Consider the following 13,684-nt stretch of genomic DNA (forward strand, 5'->3'; position numbering starts at 1 on the left):
TGATCAGTTTTGAAACACTGGGTATCTTACATTAATTCGCAGAAACAAAAAAGTTGCAAATTAGTGATCAGCACAGGTTTTTATTGGGTCTTAAAGAGGACTTCTTGTATTTTTCAACCTGAGACATGTGTTATGTTGCCAGACTCTTAGACAAGACCTTAAATAATAATTTGAGCCTTTTATTGTTGAATAAAGCACTTTTAGTGGACATTTTGTGGAGTGTCGCAGTTGCCCCATAAGATTGCACTGTAGCCACTGCAACCAAAACCAGTGTAATGGAAAACTTATGAACTTTGCTTGAACTCTTCCCTATGTCCGATCAATGCTCCTGTGTTGTGTTCAACAATAACTCACAAAGAAACACAATTGTGCTCGCATAAGAGGAACTGTCTGGCGTACGTGCAGACGGACGATTAGAAACTAGACAGACACTTTTTACATTTTTACCCTTAACTATCCAATGCCATGACTGTTGCTATGCACTTGGCAGATGTAACCTCAGAGTTCATGTCCTTTCTTGATGATGCTCTTGACCCTGATCTTTGCAGTAGCAAACTTCTTCTTTCATGCAGAAGTAAGAGCAGACAACTTCCTTTGTTAACCAGATTACAGATGGCTTCAGTTTTACATGCTATTACTCAGAAACCGTTGTCTCTTATGTTTCCTGTTTACCTGACTGTATAAAACCTTCTTCTTTCCCTATTCGGGGTTGTTCCACTCTGAGCATTCATGCTGAGAGTGAAACCCAGAGCCCTATTAAAGACTAAAAGATAATTCCGGTCTGAGAAACTCTTTATTTCACATCTCAAGATAAATTTCCACAACACCAGCTCAAGGTAATTTCTTCATGTTTGGTAGAAAAGATTCAGTTGGACTCAAAGACGAAGTGATTTGATTTTGGCAGTCAAGGGACCTCCAGGGAATCCTTTTATATTTGGAGAAAAACTTCACTTGGAAACAAAGATGGAACTAATTTGATTTTAGGCCTTTGTGACCTCACAAAACATGTTTTTGCCTCGAGAGACTTCTCTCAAATTTGGTACAAACATTCATTTAGACTCATGGAGTAACTGATTGAACATGATATCTCAATTCTGCCTCTATGGAAGTTCTTCCAATTTTTTTTAGTCTTCACTTGGAGTCAAAGATTAATTGATTAGATTTCAGTGGTCAAAGGTCAAAAGTCAATTTGTTTTAAAGGAGCCTTAATTATTTATTACCCACAAAAATGATTTCCATTAGACTGAAGTGCATTTTTCCCATAGTTCTCTTCTCCCTCAGTTAAAGCTTCTTGTCACAGCCAAACAGTCACCACTACACCCATCATTATTAAAGTAGTTCCTCTTTGGTATAACCATCCACTTTATAGCCTGTTATTATAATTTAAACAAATATTCAACAAATGGTTTTGATCCTTTTCAACAAAAGACAAACACAATAACTGATGACGCTCCACACCACATCCTCTTGTCTCAAAGCAAATCCAAGTCACAGCTCCTCATTTGCCTTTACAGAACTTTATTTACACGTCCATATATAGCAAGGTTCAAGGTTCATCATGATGCAGTTGTGAAAATCCCAGTCTGCCTATATGTGCCCTAACAAATACAATAGAAAATCACATTTAATGTTGAGTGTTAAAGATGAAGATTGCGTAGCAGAGGCCACGTCACCGACACTGGAGAGGGGAACACTTGTTGCGAGATGTTTGAACCGAATTCAGCTTTCTGTCCTCCGGGTCGTGAGTTTTTTTTTTTCTTTTTGTTCCGGGCTGGTTTCCTTAAAAAACATCCCCAGATCCTGATCTTTGTTCTTTAGTGAAGAGAAAAACAAACATCAACAGGAACAAAAACAAACTGAGTCTCAGGACGCTGTAGAGGAAACCGAGCCGTATTCTGTCATGTATGTTCTGGAGATGATACAATCATGTTGCTGCTAAAAACTTAACCAGGAGAAGAAGAAAAAAAAAGCTGGAACCTCACAGCAAACCATCTGCCACACATCTGCTGCCCCGAGGACCAGGCCAGGCCAAGCGCACCCAGCCAGGGACGTTTTTTAATTCTTATTTTCTTATTTTTATTTTTTATTTTTTAAACAGCAGAATACGGACTGTATTTTTTATGACAAGTTTCCAGCCCTCCTTGAACCCTCCCCACACTTCATTCCCGTGTGTCTTTTTCCTCATGGTGCCGTCCAACAGTTTTGCGAAAAATTCAAAGGCTAAAAAAATAAGTTTTGCTAATTTCTTGTTTACTACAGAGGTTTTATTTTGTTAAAAAAAGGGAGAAAAAAAGGAACAAAACAAGAAGTTCTTTGGAGGAATCCAACATTTGCGCAGCTATAGACTAACCAGCGTTCTCAGAGCATTAAAAACAAAGTTCAGAGTTTGTTTGTCTTTTTTCCAGAGATGTGACTTTGTGCCCCCTCGCTCCTCTCTCTCATTTCTTTCACAAACGTAAACAAAACAACAAAGTACGAGTTGAGTGTCTCTTGTTTTCCATGCCACCGACGCTCTGTACAGTCATTGGTGCAGGAGGGAGATTTGGCTCCGCCCCCCAATTATTAGTTTTAATTCTTCAGCCAATCCGTGTTCAGTAGATTACTTCGTAGACTGTCGCCTTCTTGTCCCCGGAGCCGGTGACGATAAACTGGTCATCGGGGGAGATGTCGCAGCTGAGAACCGACGAAGACTCCTTAGACTGAACATGGAGACAGAGGAAGAAACAAACAGTGACACACATGCAACAAAAGAAACATCAATATCGTTACTTCAAAGCTTCTAGTCTACAGACCCTAAAAGTCATATTTCATTTGGACAAAAGGTGTTTACAGAAATGTGTGAATAAATGTGTGCTCGATGACGTACCTGGAATATGCTGGATCCGTAAGGTGTCCGCCATGCATTCAGCAGGTTATCTTTGCCTGTGCTCACGAACCATTTACCTACAGGATGAAACACATACAGCCATCAACAGATAAAGCCTCTGGGGAGGAGAGATATGGACGAGCCAGAGAGGGAGAGCTGCTCTTGTAAAAGAATAGAAGAGGTGAAAAGAAGCTGTTTCTGAATAATGAAAAGGGCTGAAGATTTGTTCTGCTTCTCTGTGATTAAATACCCTCAGGTAGTGTGATGTAACCGAACCATCAATCTCTTCCATGTGTACACGAGGTGAGTGTGTGCGAGTGTGTGTGTGTGTCCGTACCGCAGTAGGCAAACTTGAGGGAGAGGACGCAGCTCTCATGGAGGTGCAGCTGGTACTTGTCAGGTTTGGAGACGTGCAGGACTTCCACGTTACTGCTCTCCATTCCCACAGCCAGCCACTCGCCTGTCGGACAGTAGCCCAGAGAGAAGATCTGCAGATGCAGGAAAGGAAGGAAGGAAACAGGAAAGCGAAGGGAGAAAAAAAGGTGGAGACCAGTGACGTATTAATGATCATCAACAACATGTCAGCCTATTAGTCTGGACTGAAGCGCCCGAGTGTGTGTGTGTGTGTGTGTGTGTGTGTGTGTGTACCTGCGAGGTGAAGTCATGCTGCTGCAGCTGCCGTCCCTCTCGGAGGTCCCAGCAGCGCACCGTGTTGTCCAGCCCCCCCGTCCACAGTTTGGTGCCATCGTTGGAGATGTCGATGCAGCTCGCTCCGTCCGTGTGGCCCTGGAACTGCCTGCAGGGGGCGAGCAGTTATACACTAATTATACTACTAATAATAATACTTAACTTTGCACAGAATTACACTGAAGGAAGGATGTAAGTGTCTCCACCACAGAACAGTCCCTGGGCAATAGATTAAAATTGCACTGAAGTATAATCATTACAGGCTATATCAACAGATATTGAAAATAATAGAGTAAAACACAGTTTCAATTAAATAACATGTCTTCACAAGAGAAGTTAAATACTTAAAATGTCTTTATATCTCCTTATGACTACATTACAGTGTGCTATAAAAATAATTTATGTTTATATACTGCTAATTAATGCTAACTAAGGAGACGTTAAATATTACCCTTTATTGTTGTGGGGACAAGTCTTTAGCATCAATCACAGCAGTCATAGCCTAAATTGTGTGCCTTGATACATAAATGTATTATATGTATTAGCAGAAACAGCATTGAGTCATGCTTTGTGATTGGCTGCTAACGATGTTATTGGTAGAGATGTGATGTTAAATTCTCTGGAACATACACAGCCAATGAAATGGTGCTTTTAAAAACACTCAGAAAGAAAATGAGTGTTATAAATGGAAGTTGGCTCTTTCTCCTTGTTTAAACACACACACACACACACACACACACACACACACACACACACACACACACACACACACACACACACACACACACACACTTAACTTCTATTTATCACTCTGTCCTCTCCTCCTTGTGATCTGGCTCATTCCTCTGTCTGACAAGAGGACACAGATGGTCACCCCCTCCCCTCCCTCTCTCTCTTACCTGACCAGCGTCTGGTTGTGAAGGTCCCAGACGACGATGTTGCCGTCGCTGCAGCAGGAGAAGCAGACTTTGTTGTCGGGGGAAATTGCCAGAGCGTAGCAGGCGGGGGCCGACGACGTCAGCTCTGCCTTGATACGGGGAGTGGGTGTGGCCAAATCCCAGATGGACAGCGTGCTGGCCTCCCCGCCGACGATAAGGGTCCGGCCGTCGGACAACAGCTTGCAGGAGCGGATGTAGTTATCCCTGTTCTGATCATAATAAAAGGACAAATATAAACTTTTATGCTCAGTGATATGTGCTGTGGTTCACTGTAATTGATGACAAGGGGACAGGAGTACGAAGTTAAGCATACTGCTACAGTACTTTCACAGCAATAAATGAAGATGCTGCAGGATTTGGCTTTAGGACAACGACACAAATCTAAAGTGAGTTCTTATGTGTGAAAAACAAACAGTATCACTTTGGTCGTAAAGCAACATTATTAGACACAAACAGACTTTAAATAGGAGTCTACAACAGCCAAACTCTCCCCCCCTCCTCCCTCAGGTCTCACCAGACAGTCCAGCTGGGCCATGGGGCTCTTGCTGCCCGGCTGGCTGATGTCCCACACCTTGACGCAGCCCTTCCCTCCAGTGTAGACGTGCCGTGTCGAGGTGCTGATGGTGACGGCGCACACCACCTCCCCGTGGTTCAGGGTGTGGATCTGACGTGCATGACGAGGGATTCCCGGACCCAGCAAGGCGTCGGGGGGAAAGGGCACCGGCTGCATCTGGCCGTCTGCGCTCACATGGAACGAGTAGGCGCTGGAGAGAAGAGAGATGGAAAGGGAGAGAAAAAGGATAAATAACAGAGATTAAAGGCTACAGCAAAAACACAACATTAGACTGACAAGTCTGTTTCTAAACATTGAGACATCGGTGAACTTTTCAGTGAGTGAGAAGAATAATATCAATGTGAAACTTCGATGAGCAACATATAAGACGGCTTAAGTTTCAGAGCTTATGTGTCAGACACAACCTGCGTCATCTACTCTCTGTATCAGCCAGGAATTCTTTTGAGGAAAGAGAGAGAGACTAAAAACAAACATTTAATAACATAGTCTAGAAAACTGGAATAATATTGCTGCTTTTTACATTATCACGATGTACTCCTCATTGAAATAGAGCTCAACAGCAGTAAAAATTAAAATCACATTCATTTTCTAGAGAGATTTTCCTCCTCAGCCAGAATATCAGACTTCCCACAAGCTACAAGACTGTGAGACGATGCTATGCTCCTGTAGAAAACACAAGTCCGAATGATATAATCTGTGTTTTAAGAAAATCGCATTTTAATGTCAAGAAGTAACACAACGATGTTCACCAGGACCATGTCTTTGGAAAGGGATCGCAAAGGTATATGGGATGTGCAGTTCCTTTACTCTTAAAATAATTATGTGCACAGTCTTGTACCTTTGCTTTTTTTCCATTTAAGAATTAATTATTTTCTTCGAATGAAATGTTTTATGGTCACGACTCATATGTAGCTGGTCGGACTGGTTCCAGGCTCAAAACTCCTAAACCACAGCCATTCTAAATGTCATTGTGAGGCTCTATAATATTCTCAAAATAACAAAGTTATATACTATATGAAGTGGAGACAGACATGGGAGGCATATTACTGTTTCAAATAATATTGTCCACAGATCACATAATTTTATAAAATGAACTTTAGTTTTGACCAAATTAAAACTAACAACTGAAGAAACAAATCAGTGTTTATTGAATTTTTAGTTTTAATTTCGACATCTTGTTTGGAAAATCTTTTCTTTTTTTTCCTCTGTTAATATTGAAATCTGAGCAGAGCGGTTGCACAGGTGAAGATTCCAGTGATAGTAGGAAAGGAAGAAGAAACTCACGGTTTTCCGGAGGCAGCTGACTGCAGGCTGGCAGGAAGCCCAGGGACCCTCATGTGTGGGTGTGGAGATTCATAGCCCACCTGGAAGAGACGGAGACCCTGAGTGTAAGAAAGACTAGGAAAAAAAATACCTGGTTAAAGCGAAAGAGTGAAGAAAAGAGTATTCACTCATAAAAATGGATGATATCAGATGAGAGATTAGAATCCAATGAGATCATATAAAATCATAGAGACTTTTCAGGAGCCAAGGTCACAGATTCTTAACGATAAATAACAAGACAACCTCTCCTCTTCTTCCTCCCCTCCTTCTAAAATGCGTATGAGTATAGAATATCCCTCGTTCTGCCCTCTGACAGGCTTATATGCTGAGGTATCACATATGACAGTGACACTACAAAGATAAATCATATGCAGAGCGTCGAGCTCACCACAGGGGACCGTCCGTAGCCAGCGGCAGCAGCTGCCGCCGCTGCTGCTGCAGCTCCGTTCATCTGGGGGGAAACCAAGTGGAGGCCTGCGCCGTAGCCCGCCGCCCCGGGCAGGTCCCCATTCACCCCTGGAGGCGGCAGGCCAAACGCCCCCGGAGGGTACGCTCCCTGCACCGCTAGAGGGTTTCTGAGACCCAGAGCTGGAGGAAGGACAGAGAAAAGACAGAGTTGTATTGAAGAGAGTATTGTGTTGTGAATTATTGAAGTGAAGAGATTATTGATTGAGGCAGAGACTAAGGAGCGTCAGTAACTCAGAGAGCTTCAGATAAACATGGGAGAGAAGATGATGCAGGTTTTATTAAGGTGACTCCCTGTGCAGGACCTGTCAGTATGTGAGACAGCTGAGACTGACAGGCTGTGAACAAGCTACTGCAGGAGGCAGGGAATCACCAACTGCAGCACTGGATCACTACTGACCCCTGCTGGCCACCATTCCATCCTGCAGCAAGGCACTACCTCCGTGTGCGTGCGTGTGTGTGTGCTCACATAAGTTATCCTCCGTATCCTCCTCCAGCGCATGTGGCTGCATCTATGGGTGTGTGCATATGCATACACAATGGCGTGTGAGTGAGTGAGAGAGAGCAGTGTGGGGGCTAACAGGTGATGTGAGAGAAAGAGATACACTGGAATAGATGGAGGCTCATTATGAAGCAGCTCACAGTCACAGTCCATCACCTCTCCTAATCTTTCCATTTAAAAAGTGAGGCGCACTGAATATTTTTGCCCACAGCTGCTTATTAAGTCCAGATGGTGGTCGGTGGTTGGGGAGCTGGCTGACACCCATACCAACTACTGCAGCTCGCCGTTGATAGAATCACTACATGCAACAAAGCCAGTGGCGGGTGAAAAAATGTCTCTGCAAATACAGGTTCAGGTTTTTTATATGATCCCTGCGAGCAGTGCGAGCTTTCGTCCCCTGAGGAAAACTGGAGACATTTGTTTTTTTGGTGTCCTCAGGGATGTCAGCAAAGCTTACAGCTCCACCTCACATCAAATTTATTTGACTATAGCTGCTTTCAGACATGCACATACGGGCCAACGCCACTGTCAGTGTGCTGTTAACGAAAACACGTGATCTCCAGAGGAATTGATTTGTTACATCCTGCCTCTGTCTTCTGCGCCACCCCTCATCTGAACACTCTGAGATTTCTCAGTTGTTGTGAACGGGTCTGAGCAGAGATTCTTCTGCTGTGTTTTTCATGTGAAAAAGGCAAGTCCAGACCCCATTCTCTGGAGTTCACGTCTGTTTAGCAGCTTAGAAAATACAGATGATTTGTTCCCTTGAATAAAAGCTTGTGAGACTTGCGATCTTACCGAGGGGGTCGACACCAGGTTTGCCTGGGACAGGTCTGAACTGTGGCGGTCCACTGGGTCCTGGGGTGTTGGACTCTTGAGACATGGGGGTCCCTGGCTTCATACCTGGAGTGCTGGATTTCTCCCTCTGGAAAAGAGCAGAGAAGAAAAAGAGAAAAGTTAATAAACAGAAGAAGGAAAAGGAAATATCACTGGAATAAAAAGTGATATAAAGAGACTGCCTTTAGATGTGAAGGGAAAATATAACGGTAGAGCAGCAGCAGAAGAATGGCAGAGGAAAGCACACAAACAAAAAGAGAGAATGACAGTAAGAGTGGGTGAGGGCAGGTGGAACCTGGAGACTGCTGTGGGATGTCAGCAGTTCACACTGAATGTGAGACAGATGTTGAATATACACCACGATAACTCCAACATGAACTGTTGACCCCAAACAAACAACAGAATACAATATGTGCTGACAGCATGAAAACACTGATGTCCTGTGCTGTCTTCCTTATGTCCATGAGCGGTCAACTTCACTGCACACGTGTGAACTCATACAGATGTGTTTGTTTACCTGTGGGGGCTCTTTGCCGCGGGAGGGGGAGGGGGCGCTGCTGGAGGAGGCCAGGGAGGTGGGGCTGGCCTGCGGTGGACCCTCCTTACGAGACTGGGGCATCTTGTCCAAACCGTTCTCTCTGGATGAGTAGGACTGCACGCTGCGTGGGGACGACGGGTCCTGAATCCAGAACACAAAACTTTGTGAGATTACAGTGTTTTTCATCATTTTTATTGATTTCTCAGAATATTTCATTGGTTTTGATGAAAAACAAACTGGCATGTGTGGAATTTGGTGCAGATCCCAACTCAATTTTGGAACTGGTGAATTTACGTGTGGTTTCATAAGGAGACATTTGGGCCTTTACAGAGGTATGCACTCTCTGAGTGCTATTCTTGTTTACTTGTTTTAGCTTTGAAAAAAACTTTGCTTATTTCCTCACAAGACGTTCACCATGTTTCTCTTTATTCATATTTTAACTGTATTTCTTGCTGTAATCTTTTCTCAACTTCATTGGCCAATGTGACCATTGAGAAAAAATTACCTCATGTTTGCACCCCTGTTGGTTTGTTTGTCAGCAGAAATATGCAAAAACTACTGAACGTCTTTCAACAAAAGTTGGAGGAAGGATGGAACAGGAGCCAAGAAAGAATCTAAACAAAGGGATATTTTTTTTCACTTACTTTAACATCAGTCTTTTGACATTTTCCCCCAATTTCCCAGGGAATGAGACGCGTTAAGAAGGCTGATATATATGTATAAGTGTGTGCGATTTGGTGCGGCTTCATTGCATTTTAAGGGACTTTTGGGCCTTGGCAGAGGTATGTGCTCTACTGATGTTGCTATTCTAGTTCCCCAAGTGTTTATAACATCTAACACAAAATCAGGCAGTTAATTAAATCAAGCAGGTGATTTCCAAAGTTGCAGTACTTTTAGTATGAAACTCTGGTTTTATGTGTACAGAATCACTTCCAGTTTATCTTATGCAGAGTGGATATCATATATAAAACCTAAACATTAAACGTTGAGGTGATTTAAAAATGCGTGTGACCTGCTGTGAAGCGCATGTTTGTCTGTGTATTTATGGTTGTTTATTAAGAAATGAGGCCGGGCAGAGGTGGATGAGGACGGGAGGAGACTGTTATTGTTATCATGATTATTCACATGGTCCTTCTGGGCATGTTTACGTGATGTATGCAGATGGAAGCGGTGAAGTGAGGCCAACACAGGCCGGCAGCCGCCTACTAACCTCATCCACCACCAAATTATCATCACTCTTATCTGCATCGCTGCCCTGTGAGAGAGAAGAGAGAGTGAAAATTAGATATTCTGCTCTGCTGTATGATGCATGTAGGAATATATGCATGAACACACAAGAAGTCATACAAGCACACAAAAAGTTATACACAAGCAGAGGAGAATTAAGTCATAATGTTAGGCTACTTGTCATGCTATAAGGAGAATGTACCTGTTGCCAAAATTAGGAATGTGGAGCATCTGTTTGTTATACTTTGTAAGTCCTGGCACCACATTATCATGAGTGCCAGGACTTTGAAAAAAGATTTATAAGAAACTGAATTTCAAAGAAAGGATCCACACAGACTTTTTTCCCCATTAAATTACAACTTTATTCTCGTAATATTACGACTATATTCTTATATGACTTTCATCTCAATTACACTTTTAATCTCAAAATCTCAGAATGGCCCTAATACTCAGTCGTAGTGCACAACCTCATGCATTTGAATGTTTTGTAAAAAAAGAGCTTTCATTTCTCACAGTGCAAATAGAGGGAAATTAAACAACCTATCTTGACATTCTATTACCTGAGATGGTTGATTAAACACAATGGACAAGTGTAATTAATCTTACATTTATACACTTGTAATTTGTTTTAGATGTTCAGCTGGACAGCTGACAACCTCTTCAGCAGAGTTCATGTTTTTAATGTTTCAGGTAGAACAAAGCAGAAATAAAATGCATTTCTCAGACATAATCAACATCAACATAATCCCTCACCATGCTCAACATATCTAATCTTCCACAATGACACCAATAGTGAAGTAATGGCACCAGGAAGTGAGACTATTTTAATTATGATCTGAAAACTCCACTGCACAGACACCAGTGCTTGAGTAAAACTTTGCCCCAGTTACTTAGAAATTTCACAGTTTGATGAAAGCGTCCTCACATAGTCCGTCATGAACTCCTTCTCATCAGCTTTCCTCTTCTTGCCATTGCTGAGGTAGTCTGCTGAGCGACCCTTATCCCCGTTGGACAGCGAGCTCTGGAGAGGGAGCAGAGGGAAGTGGAGAGGGTGGAGTGAATTGAGAAACGAGTGAGGCAAAGAGTAAAGGGGAGGTGTGCAGGGGGGCACAAAGAGGTGGAGGAGATGAAGGCAGGAAGGTGAGAGGAGTAAAGAAAAAAGGGAGTGAGGGTGGAGAGGAAGGAAAAGGGTGATAATGAGGTGAGAGGGACGGCAATAAATCACGCCAGGCTCATAAGCTACAGAGATGAATGTGAAAGAATATCAGTCTGCATCGATCGTCGCTGTACGAGTCAGAGGGAGAAAGAGAAGGTTTCAAGCTTTCTATAAAGCAGCAGATTTAAGCCAATGAGATATTTTAGAAAATACTCAGAGCTGCCAAACCCTGTGTACTTTTAGCTAACGCAGCTAAAAAAAGATAACACAAAACTGGTGTGTAAAAGTGGTGTTTACTAAGGCACATGCAGTGATACAAGGCCTGATGACTTTTTGCTCTTTAGAGCTTCTGTCAACAGCTTTATTTTATTTTTTATGGGCATTGTGTCTTTATTAACAGAGAGTTCAAGTGTGCAATGGGGAGAAAAGATGGGGGAGCAAAGAGCCGAGGAAGAACCAAACCTACAGCTGCTGCAGGAGGACTCCAGGCTATCAGGTGAGATAGTGGTCACCACTTTATTTTAACTTTGATCTGTGATGTTTGAATAAGTTTCTGATAATTTCAAAGACCTTTCCTAGAAAGAACCACTGAATGTAGAACTAGTTACAGGGAAAATATTTACAGGGAAAATATTTCATCCATTGGTGAGTGTGTGTGTGTGTGTGTTTTTTAATTGGTGTAGTGATTTGTACTTACTGGTCCTGCTTCACGGTCTGTTCATTCCAGAAAACAGCACCGAGACACATCCAGGTACCAGGCCACAGGACAGCCAATGCAGATCAGGGGACATGGACACAAACACACACACACACAAAGTCCAAGATTATTTGTGATCACTTTACATCTCTCGACAGCTGATAACTCAGTGGAAACAATGTCCCTGAGGAGTGTTATTATCAGCAACACACTGTGCTTTGCCAAAAAGCCAAAGCAAAGCCGATCATCAGAATCCATCGAGCCAAACTCCAGTGATTACTCTGCTTCAAACCCCAAAGACATTTTCATCTTCAAGTATCCAATCCAGCTCTGAACTTGAGTTTTGCAAAAAAAAAAAAGTAAACAATATTTAAAGGGATCCTGTACCTCTGTGGTGCTCTGCAGCAGCAGCAGCGGCCGCTGCTGCCTCTAGGTGGGCTCTCTCATCCTTGGCAGCCAACTGAGCCCCCAGAGCCCCGGACAGGGCCAGCAGGCTGGATCCTCCGCCAAGTGCCAAGCCGGGGTGGGGCAGTCCTGATGGGTGTGGGCCCATTGGCAACCCCTGGGCATGCTGGGAAAGGTGCTGTGCCTGAAGCTGCTGCTGCAGAGATGCAGAAGAGATGAAGAAAGAGAGAGGGGAGACAGGAAGAGATTTGGGTGACTTACGAGCACTGACAGAACTAGTTTGACAGGAGGTGAAAAGGAGGAAGGAAAGGAAGGGAACCAATTGCTGCGATGTGCACGAGAGGAGAGACGCTGCGGTCAGGGCAGTGGATCTGCAGCCGGATCAACCTGATGGAAACTAAACTAAGAAATGATTAAAACTAATGTTTTGTCTCAATTCCAGTGAATCTGCTTTTAAAATTATATGGACCCATTCTTTAATTTTGATCATTTAGGGGGCTGAAAAGAAAAGAAAAAAAAATTTAAACGATTTTGAATCTGAATCCAATTTTTTAAAAATATCATCCAATAAATAGATTAATTTTAATGTGGGCCACGGGATAATTGCCTCAATAAAAGGTAAAGGAGGAAAAATAAATAAACGGGAGTATAAGTTACACACGCTATGAGGCAGAGGGGGGAGCCCACGTACCCCTATCGAAGCATTTAGCTCCCCCATGGTCACCTGTTTGGCGCGTTCCATGGCCTGGACCACCTGTTGTTGATGCTGTGGAACAAACCAAAAGGTCAGTGGAGGCAGGTGGATTCAGAAAGAAATATTATGACTGGATATTAACAATATTACATTTCTTAACTAGAGTGAAAAATATTCTCAATATACATTTTTCACATGAGAATCTGCAGCCATTTGGTGATCGAGGAAAATTAATGTGCTTTTAAGTTCTGTCCATCTGTGTCTGGTGTGAATGTGAATTATTGATAAATGTGTAGTTTGCATGTGCGTGCCTTCTGTGTGGGCTGCTGTCAGACAGGAGAGAGACAGCTGAATGCTCTGTGTGTGTGTGTGTGTGGGTGTGTGTGTGTCGGTCCCACACCTCCTGTGACAGAAATGGGATGAGCTGAGCACAGATCACATTCAACCGCTTGGCAATCTCCGTCTGAAAGAGAAAAAAGATACTGTCACTTTGATGAATAAACACACCCACAACGACCAGATTGAGGATGAACAAACAAAAAGACACGCACACACTCATAAAAGGTCACACGCACACACACACACACACACCATGAGCTGTGGCCTGTTTCTCCCAGGGCCAGTGTGGTAAATATTTCAGCTGCTTACATCTGGTCCATGCAAATGGAAACTCTGCCAGGGAGTTTGGCTAAAATATTCATGGACAGCATCTGCTGTGGCCACATCCAGCCCACACACTGTGTGTGTGTGTGTGTGTGTGTGTGCGCGCACACACATT

The 13,684-nt window shown here is 43.2% G+C and overlaps 1 protein-coding gene across 6 annotated transcripts in view; it reads right to left on the reverse strand.

Annotated features, from left to right (window-relative positions):
* Window positions 1–2,073: 2,073 nt before the first annotated feature.
* The window catches only part of tle2a (TLE family member 2, transcriptional corepressor a), a 40,757-nt gene continuing 29,146 nt past the window's right edge, over window positions 2,074–13,684 (reverse strand). Inside the window, exons 5-20 of one of the 6 annotated variants that reach the window (XM_069522130.1) lie at window positions 13,307–13,369; window positions 12,937–12,978; window positions 12,195–12,405; window positions 11,808–11,824; window positions 10,880–10,975; window positions 9,938–9,982; window positions 8,707–8,868; window positions 8,151–8,277; window positions 6,777–6,976; window positions 6,350–6,429; window positions 5,006–5,255; window positions 4,453–4,700; window positions 3,515–3,662; window positions 3,204–3,354; window positions 2,867–2,943; window positions 2,074–2,699 (exon numbers count right to left, since the gene is read on the reverse strand). In XM_069522130.1, coding sequence (XP_069378231.1) covers window positions 2,592–2,699; window positions 2,867–2,943; window positions 3,204–3,354; window positions 3,515–3,662; window positions 4,453–4,700; window positions 5,006–5,255; window positions 6,350–6,429; window positions 6,777–6,976; window positions 8,151–8,277; window positions 8,707–8,868; window positions 9,938–9,982; window positions 10,880–10,975; window positions 11,808–11,824; window positions 12,195–12,405; window positions 12,937–12,978; window positions 13,307–13,369 — 2,025 coding nt within the window. In that variant the 3' untranslated portion in view covers window positions 2,074–2,591. Of the gene's footprint in view, window positions 2,700–2,866; window positions 2,944–3,203; window positions 3,355–3,514; window positions 3,663–4,452; window positions 4,701–5,005; window positions 5,256–6,349; window positions 6,430–6,776; window positions 6,977–8,150; window positions 8,278–8,706; window positions 8,869–9,937; window positions 9,983–10,879; window positions 10,976–11,807; window positions 11,825–12,194; window positions 12,409–12,873; window positions 12,979–13,306; window positions 13,370–13,684 lie in introns of all 6 variants that reach the window. The other 5 variants (XM_069522129.1, XM_069522128.1, XM_069522126.1 and 2 more) reach the window with 5 other exon arrangements.

Source organism: Paralichthys olivaceus, chromosome 3 (assembly GCF_024713975.1).
Source record: "Paralichthys olivaceus isolate ysfri-2021 chromosome 3, ASM2471397v2, whole genome shotgun sequence".
Classification (NCBI taxonomy): domain Eukaryota; kingdom Metazoa; phylum Chordata; class Actinopteri; order Pleuronectiformes; family Paralichthyidae; genus Paralichthys; species Paralichthys olivaceus.